At 31.2% G+C, this 9,494-nt stretch overlaps 1 protein-coding gene across 1 annotated transcript; it reads right to left on the bottom strand.

Moving 5' to 3' along the window:
- Positions 1 to 4,203: 4,203 nt before the first annotated feature.
- On the bottom strand, positions 4,204 to 8,921 carry LOC107899454 (serine carboxypeptidase-like 28). Its single transcript, XM_016825181.2, has 9 exons — positions 8,426 to 8,921; positions 8,226 to 8,321; positions 7,224 to 7,316; positions 7,009 to 7,094; positions 5,500 to 5,763; positions 5,251 to 5,378; positions 4,947 to 5,042; positions 4,755 to 4,863; positions 4,204 to 4,576 (listed from the first exon to the last, which is right to left on the bottom strand). Exons 1-9 carry the CDS (start codon positions 8,817 to 8,819, stop codon positions 4,424 to 4,426), a joined length of 1,419 nt encoding a protein of 472 aa, XP_016680670.1. The 5' UTR covers positions 8,820 to 8,921; the 3' UTR covers positions 4,204 to 4,423.
- Positions 8,922 to 9,494: the final 573 nt, after the last annotated feature.

Raw genomic sequence — 9,494 nt, 5'->3', positions numbered from 1 at the left:
TCATTAAAAAAGGGGATAGAACGGACTTACAATCGAGCTTCGAAGCTTGAAAAACCCTATCCATGGTTTCTCCGTGCAATTTTCGGCCTAGGGATTGAATATGGACAAAAATTGGATTTTAATTTTGTTTTTAATTCATTTTAATAACTAAATGACCAAAATGCCCTTAATGAAAAACTTTGGAAACATGTCTAACCATACTCATTTTTGTCCACCAACTTAACTAATGGTCTAATTACCATATAAAGACCTCCAATTTAAAATTTCATAACAATTGGACACCTCTAACATATAGAACTCAACTTTTGTACTTTTTACAATTTAGTCTTTTTGACTAAATTGAGTGCCCAAACGTCAAAATTTTTGAACGAAATTTTCACGAAATCATTTTGTGAAATCGTAGACCATAAAAATATAATGAAAATAATTTTTTTTTATCGAATTTGTGGTCTTGAAACCACTATTCCGACTAGCCCCAAATTCGGGCTGTTACAGTCACAAGCTAGTGCATTTAAACATAGCTCTTTTCGAATTAATCACATGATAAACCATTTCATAAGAAATTGTATAATTTAAACCTTACCACTCTTTCATGAACACAAACATATTTCCATTTGACCACTTACCATTTCAATGCAACTTATAAGTAAACATAATACCATTCAACCAATAGCTTGGCACATGCCTAAGCATCAAACAACAACACATGTTAGCATACTTCAACATATTTCATATAAATTCAACATTGATAACCATTTATTCTCAACATGTAACACTTGAGTTTATTACTTATCTTAACTTACATAATTTCCATGTATCATCATATCAAATATGTTCATATATGTACATGTCATAATACATATCATTCTCTTACCGTTTCTCATCTGAATAATGCCCGTTGAACCATTTAGAATACCGTTGGATACTCGGGATAGCTCACACATAATGTGCTAACTCATATAACTGTAATCTGTCAATTCCTGTACATGTATGCTCACACGAGTTGTGAATCAGGATGCTCACACGAGCTGTAAATCAAAAGTCTCACACGAGCTATGAAAATGGGCCTACTTACACGAGCTGTGGGTCAGAACGTAGCTACACGATACTACTCACACGAGCTATGGAGTATCCGCAACACATGCTGGACCTCAGCCATCGGTAGGACGTTCAAGACCAGCACCCGAATCATGTAAACCCGAATGACATGTTATTTGTATCCTACAAATTCCTAAGGTTCAAACGCGGCTTGGCAGCCGTCGTACATCATTGGATTTATGTCGTTTCATAACACGGTAAATTGCATACTAACATATATATTGAGTTAATCACAATATAATCATATATTAACATTCAATTTAATCAAAATTATACAGAATACAGTTCATACGAAGTTACTTGGCTAAATTGCAGAAATACTAAAGTTTAGGGGTATTTTGGTAATTTTTCATTTTCCTTAATTTTCCACCCGATCTTGATCTAAATTAATAATAATTTCATTCAATCTATCAATTTATACAATAAAAATGTATTTCATTCAATTTGGTCATTTTTAAAATTTTTACAAAATTACCTCTAAAGTTTTACTTTTATTCAATTTAGTCCCTGAGCCCAAAACATGCAAATTAACCATTTTTAATGAAAAATTATAAAATTTGAATATTCATGGCCCCAATATCAGCCCATATTTGTATTATTTTCACATCAAATCATTGTACTTTTACTATTTTAACAATTTAGTCCCTAATTAGAAAATTCATCAAAAATCACTTAACAAAATATTTTTAAATACCAAATAATATTTCAAATTCATCATTTAACATCAAAAAATCACTAGATTCATCAATGGAAACATTCACAATCTTTAACAGTTTCAAAATTGAAGGTACGAGCTAGGTGGACCAAGTTGCAAAGATCTCAAAAACATAAAATTATTGAAAACGGTGCTAAAACGGACTTACATGCATCATCACAAGGTAAGCCAAATATTTAAGGTCTTCCATAGAGTTTTTCTCCGTTAAAAATCGGTGAAGAAGACATTAAGGTGATGATAAAACATTTTGGTTTTATTTTATTTTAATATAATTATCAAATTATCATATTAACCTTAGTTAATAATTAAATAAAACATCATATTCATGTCCATTATTGTCCATTAACACCTTGAATGGTCTAATTACCACTTAAGTCCCTTTTTCTTTATTCAAATAACCATTTAATCACTCAAATCAAATAGTGATCAAATTTTACATCTTTTACGATTTAGTTCTTTTTAATTAATTAACTATTGAAACATTAAAATTTTTCAACGAAACTTTAATACCATCTTAATGACACTCCGTAAATATTTATAAAAATATTTACGGCTCATTTTATAGAATCGAGGTCCTGATACCTTATTTTCTAAAACCACTTGACCATAGAATCTTACCACTTAAACTTAATAAATCGCTTATATAACAAAAATCACTATATAAAAAGTATTTTATTCTCCACATGCAACCCCAAAAAGAAAGAAAAGAAGATATATGGTTTACCTTTGAAGAGAAAATGAAAGGCTCTCTGCTTTTGATTTCTTTTTTTCAAGTTTTGATTCGCTCACTATTTTTTGCTTTTCCCTATGGCTGACTACTAACTAGAGGTGTCCATGGGTCGGGCTCAGGCCGAGCCTAGAAAAAATTATTTTAAAAATATTTTAAAATAAAAAATAAAAAATAAATATTTATTATATTCGGGCCGGGCTGGGCCCGGGTCAAAAAAGTGGTGCCCGAGACCCGGCCCGTTTTCTAAACGGGCCTTATTTTTTTGCCCAAACCCATATTTCGGGCCTATATTTTTGCCCAAACCCTCCCATATTCCGGGAGGGCTGTCGGGCCAAGCCGGGCCGCCCGGCCCATGGACACCTCTACTACTAACCCCTTTTCTCGCTCTTATTCATACATATATATTGCTCTGTTAATCTTGATTATTTTTAATCCTGCAAGTTATTAACATACTTATCTTGTTTTGTTCTACTTTGATCTTTTTCTGGTGAGAAAAACGAATTCAATAATTTGTTATCTCTGTAATCAAACCTGTTGAAGAAAGGGCTGAAAAATGTGTGTTGTGTGTGTTCACACTAGCGGCTGAAACCCGATAGGGTTTCCAAATGTTAGCTGTAAAGTGCGAGCTCACACAATAAATTGAGCTTTGGGCCGAAATTTTTTTGCTAAAAATTAATAGATTTGAACTATTATGTTTAATAAAAACATGTTGCAAACTAAAAATTGGGCTCAAAATTAAAAAGCAACTCGGGCTTCAATGAAATTTATTTGGGCTCTAAACTAAACTACTGCTTCAAAATGCGACTTTAAAATTTTGCTAAAAATTAATAGATTTGGACTATGTAAAATAAAAACGGGCTTTAATGAAATTGGGCTCTAAATTAAACTATTGCCTCAAAATGAAATCACTCTTTTAAAGAAACTTATTTGAATTTTACAAATTAATTTGCGCCTCTGAAAACGGGCTTCGACTTTTAAAATTTTACCAGTATTTCCATATTATTCCCAAGCCTACAAATAATTTTATTTAAGATAGAGCACAGATTTAATTGTATTATATATATATTAGAAAGTATCAAAATTTCAATAAATTAAATTAAATTAGAAAGAGTTAAAGATTAATTTCAATTTAATTGAAACACAATCTCACTTAATTCAATTTAAAATCTTAAAATTTAAGGCAGGAAAAACTCAATTTAGCCATTATTTAAATTTCAATTAATTAACAAATAAATTTTAAAATAAAAAAATTTTCATGATATTTTAAAATTTTTGAAACCCAACCTAAAACAAAATTAGATGTTTACGTCAAGATTTAGACCTTAAATTTGAATCCTTGTATTTTCAATTCCATATTCGAACATGGCTGCCTTATAAAGGTTTCTCTGTCCATCAATACGATGTTGTAGCCCTCATGCTTAGCTTTTGGTTTGGCTGCATTTTCTTTTTGGGGGTTCCATATGTTAATTTATGAGCTTTGATGAAATGAAATTGATGTTGATTGCTTGTTAGAAACAACCAACCATAATTCTTTTCTTAATACCAAGTCACTCAAATACATAATTCCAAAGGCATATTAGCCCTCATTTTAACTTTACTTATTAACATTTTCACCAAATCAAGCCAGTTTTCATTGTATTGTGATTGGTTAATACATAAGTATAACAATGCTATTCAAATCAATGTAATTATTGTCACTATATATAATTTGTAATAATACAATAAATCACTATATATAAATATTGAACCCTAACAGAATATTTTCTTTTTTCTTTTTCTGCTGTGATTTTCTATATATATACGTGCATACATGATGATCAAGTGGATCATATTCATATGTAATAAACAGGAAATGGAATCCTAATTGATGAATAATTTAATTAATCGGAAAGTGAAGAAGGGAGGGGCAAATTCATCAAGAAATACCTAAACAAACGCAACGCACGTTGAGGTTGAGTCAATGGAACTTCATGCCCTGCTCCCCTCACTGTCACATAGGTTAACCCTTTGTACACTTCACTCCAACCACCAACCTGAATATATATATATTTTTTTTCATATTTCACCAAATTAAGTATTAATATTAATCAGAATAAATACAATATACCGATATTAGAAAAATGTGGGGGGAGGGTTATAATTATATTCTGCTATAAATATGTCGAAAAATGAAATTAAATTTATAGGAAAACTGGTTAAATAATAAAATACCTGAGCTTGTTCATCAATCCAAGCATACCAGCTGATGTTGGTTGGGAGGCTGAGTGCATTAATGGAATATCTGGTTGCTGTCAAAGGCAATACAGCATCCGTATCTCCACTGTTCAAAACATATCAAATACCAGGTTGTGAAATAAAGACGATTAAAATGAATGTTTTTGACAAGGAAAATAATTAAATTACCTGAATATCCAAATTCTAATTCCAGCTCCAATAAGTTGTTTGATGATAGGAAGCATTGATTTTGGAGAATCAGTCCAGTTTCGTCTAATAGCAGAACTGCAATTTTATATATACCTTAATTAGTTTAGTTTCATAATCCATTTTAGTATGAAATAAATCATCGAAACACGAATGCGATACATATATTGAACTTGAATAGAAGAAAACAAAAAAGTTGAGCCATTATTTAATCCAATCCATCAAAATGATTAAATGAATAAATTTCATTTGAGAGTACAATAAAGTAGTGGAATAATGATGAAACCTGCAAGTAGTCCAAGGATGACGAAGAGGAGTGAGATGTGCATGAAGAGCCTTTTGAACGCGTCGGTTATTCATATATCTTCTGGTATACATTACTACACATTCATCATTTCCTCTAAATCTCCATGGCTGACACATTCAATACATAACGTAAAATATTAAACGCATGCAATTCTAGCTAAAATTAATGGATCCAATTTTCAGCCAAACACTAAATAAAATAAAAAGGTAGAAATGGGGGTGAACTTACCAGGGGGAGTTGAGCTAAACGATGGTTAGAAGTGGAAATGGCATTGCAAGGAGGGCCATAGATGTTGTAAGGATTGATGTTGCCGAACTCCTCATAAGCACCACTCAAAGCATTGTTACATCCATCCTTGGGGAATAAGAATGTATCATTTGAGCATGACCTTTTTAGTTCTTTGTATGTTGATTCTGATATCAAACCATGGTTCCACCAATATTCATGTGATCCAATGTTGTCATAATAATCATCCAAAAGTGGATTTCCCAACTGCTCCATGTTCAGTATTTTATTTGGTTAGGTTTAACATGATTTGAAGTCAATATATAATAAAGGGTTTTTTATTAAAATAATATAAAATTTTAAAAAAATAAAATGGCTATGTTTCAAAAATTATGTACCAAAATGGTACATCCAAAGTGGTGGAAGGGCACCACCCTAATTTCTGACGGATCTGACACAAAAATAAAGAAAAAAAACTGATAAAAAAAACTGATGAAAAACAATAAATAAAACTGATGAAAAAACAAAAAAAAAATTGATGAGACAACACACCGATCACGCCTAGGGAAAAGGCGGCACCAATCACGCCATCCCCATAGGCGGCACCCACACTCTCCTTTCCTTTTCTATTTATTTTTTTTCCTTCTCTTTCTCTTTCCCTCTCTCTATTCTGCTTCTCTTTTTTTCTTTCTTTTTCCCTTTCCGTCCCGTCCCGCCCCGCCCTCTTCTTCTCCTTCTTCTCTTCTCTTCTTTTCTTCTTTCTCTCTTCCAGCCGGCCAAAAATGGGCATTGGGGACCTTATAATGGTCCCCAAACAAGTCACGGGCCTTCATGCATGACATGCCCCATCGTTGCAGCAACCGGTGCCGCCTATGGGGAAGGCGTGACCAGTGCTGCCTCTTCCCCAGGTGTGACCAGTGTTGTTCCATACCACTTTTTATTTTTTTTATCAGTTTTTTTTTGTCAGATCTGTCAAAAATTAGGGTGGTGCCGCCTATGCACCACCCTCCACCACTTTGGATGTACCATTTTGGTACATAATTTTTGTTACATGTGATTTTAGTTTTTTTTTAATTTTATATTATATTAGTAAAAAACCCCAATAATAAGATAAAAGTAATTTTCAATTTAATGGTCATGAGCCAACTTGAGTTAATAGTTTAGTTTTTTTTTTCTAATCTTCTTACCCCAACGTATCATTGCCCCAGTTACAGTTTCAAAAATAATAAAATATTTTAAAAACTGTATTACTATTTATATTCTTATAATTAAGTTTAAATAGTAATTTTAAATTAAGCTTACTTTTATAAATTTAAATTAATTAATTAATTAATTAACTAATCAAAATAAATACAGAGAAGAACCCATAAAGCGAGATATTTATAATCTAAGATATCAAAGTTTTCTGAACAGGTTATGGAGATGAATAAGAGATTTGATCATAAAAAAAGTAAATGAAGGAATTAAAGTAATGAAATTTATATATGGCATGTTTAATGAATTTGGACTGACCAAAAAACCTTTGAAATTAAGGACGGGATTCTTGACTCCTTCGTTGCGATGGACGATAACTTGAGATAGCTCAGGAATATAATGACCTAAAAATTGACAGAATCAAAAAGTTAGCAAAAGAGTACCCAATTTAATGATAATGCAAAGATTAAAATTAATATTCATCCAAATGAATTAATTAATGGGGAGAGTGGGTGATGGAAAACTAATTAAACCTGCATAGCTTTCTCCAGCTATATAGAAAGGCCTGTGCTTGTAATTTGGGAACCTCTCTAACCATTTCATAAGAAACGTGTATGCATCTTCGGCTGCATTTCCATTTTAAAATTAACGTACGAATTAGCTGTTTGTGAGTAGAAAACATAATCCAAGGGTCCTATTATCTTTCTAAATTTGTACTATTTCCAAGTAAATTATTTTTTGATAATATATATTATTTTATTTACATTTAACTATATTAACAAATTATTTAAATTTAGTTGCAAAAATATATTGTTATTATTATAAAAATAAATTTTAATAGTGAAATTAGTTATCCAATTTTACTTAATTCAGGCTTGAACAAACAACAACCCCATTTAATTTATGAACATATTTAATAAAGAAATATAAATATTAAAATTCAAATCTGGAAACTAACTTTTAAAAGGTTTTTTGGCATGGCACAATTAATAAGAAACATAAATTAAAATAATACCAACTCAAGACGATACTAAAACATAATTATGAGTTATAACACATGAAATATTCAAACAGTTGACAAAAATACGAACGAGCGAGCAAGTCTAATGATATGAAGGGGTTAAACCTGGATTAAATTAAAAAAATTAGTTAAAGGATAGGCTAACTAATTTTTAACATTTTTTTTTATGTTGCATGACTATTTTCATGGTAAAAGCATTATAGAGACTTTTATAATAAAAGTTGGAATGTATTTTATTTTTTCTACTAAAAAATTGAGCGAATTAATTCTTATACATTAAATTAAAAGTAAATTGATCATCAATTATACGGTTAAAAATTAAAGTGGTGTGTCATGTGTACCTCATATAAAAGATAAGTTTTTAATAACAAAAATACATATTTAAACTAATTTATCCAATTTTTTAATAAAAAGAGTAAAATATAAACAATCTAACTACTAATACAAAAATTTTCATTTTACTTTTACTTCAATTTCACTCGTTTCGTGAATGTTAATATATATATATATGTACCTGTTCTCTTGTCGCCCGCAGTGTAAATATCTGATGATGTATTTGAATAAGAAAATCCCACACCCGCAGGTGAATCTAGGAATAGCAAATTTGCCTCTAGAAAATAAAATATATATATTTGTTTAATTTGATAATCATATTTTATATGTTATTGAAAATTAAAGGGATAATTGGATGCATGAATGAATTACAAATCTGACCTTGATTCCAGGCGTAGGGGTTCAAACGAAGAGACTTGCCATCTTCTCGAACTCGAAAGGGACCTACTTCCTCGGAGGCACCATATGCTATAGAGGAGCACCCTGGCCCACCATTCAGCCATAAAACCAACGGCTTCGTTTCAGGTCGACTCTTAGCCGGCGCCTCCGTCAACCAATAAAACAGGGCTCGACCAGCCTTAGCCTCCACTGTAATGTATCCCGAGTATTGCGAGAACTTCACATTCCGCGGCTGTCCGGGTAGCTTCACGATCCTATCTCTCGCCTGTTCTTTCCGGTGACCGCCCTCCGCCGACCAAACAACTAGGCTTCCGATAACCAAAAAATAAACCAAACGAAATGACGAAGAAGAATTAATGTACTGATGTGGGGTCATTGGAAAATTCCAAAAAAACTTGATTTTGGGGGAAAATTTTGGAGATTCAGACTTTGGAGTTTGAACTCTTAAATTGGTGTGTTAACTCGTTTTGATTGACTTCTATTAAGCTAACTGTAATTTATAAGTTCTTTTTGGAGGTCAAAAAATGAAACGTGCATGTCAACTTCTTGAATAATTTTTAATCTATTAATTTGATCACCAATCTTCACCATCCATAAACCTTACATTTTCACTGTTGTTAATACGACAGTCACATAATTGCACAGACATAAACCAAATATATAAATGCCATAAAATGTACGTAACACCCATTTTCAATGCATCAGAATTTATATCACATATAATTATAATAACATTAATATTAGACAAGTTTGGTGATCTTTTAACTTCTTTTGATGCTTAAATATATATTATTTTTATTCTTTTGTTCAACCACACACGATTTCTACTTTGTCTCTTCACATTTTGTTGAACCATTTCCACATCAAAAACTTCAATGATTTCTACCAATTTGATGCTTATGGTAAGGGTTAGTTCATATAGTATAATTGAAAGTGATTGATGCCTATGGATTCAATATTTACAATTTCTATAATTACTTTAAAACTAGAATTTATTTATTGTATATCTTAAATTTCAAGAATTAAATAATATTATCCACTTAGAACCAAT

This window comes from Gossypium hirsutum, chromosome D04, assembly GCF_007990345.1.
Source record: "Gossypium hirsutum isolate 1008001.06 chromosome D04, Gossypium_hirsutum_v2.1, whole genome shotgun sequence".
Classification (NCBI taxonomy): Eukaryota; Viridiplantae; Streptophyta; class Magnoliopsida; order Malvales; family Malvaceae; genus Gossypium; species Gossypium hirsutum.
This window is presented reverse-complemented; position numbering and strand designations above follow the sequence as displayed.

Excerpts from the sequence above, each read along its gene's own strand:
- LOC107899454 (XM_016825181.2), bottom strand. The coding sequence starts at position 8,819 with ATGACCCCACATCAGTACATTAATTCTTCTTCGTCATTTCGTTTGGTT. Across the intron at positions 5,764-7,008 it reads TTAATTTCAAAGGTTTTTTG|TTGGGAAATCCACTTTTGGA; the intron begins GTCAGTCCAAAT and ends AACATGGAGCAG. Across the intron at positions 4,864-4,946 it reads ATTAGAATTTGGATATTCAG|TGGAGATACGGATGCTGTAT; the intron begins GTAATTTAATTA and ends TGTTTTGAACAG.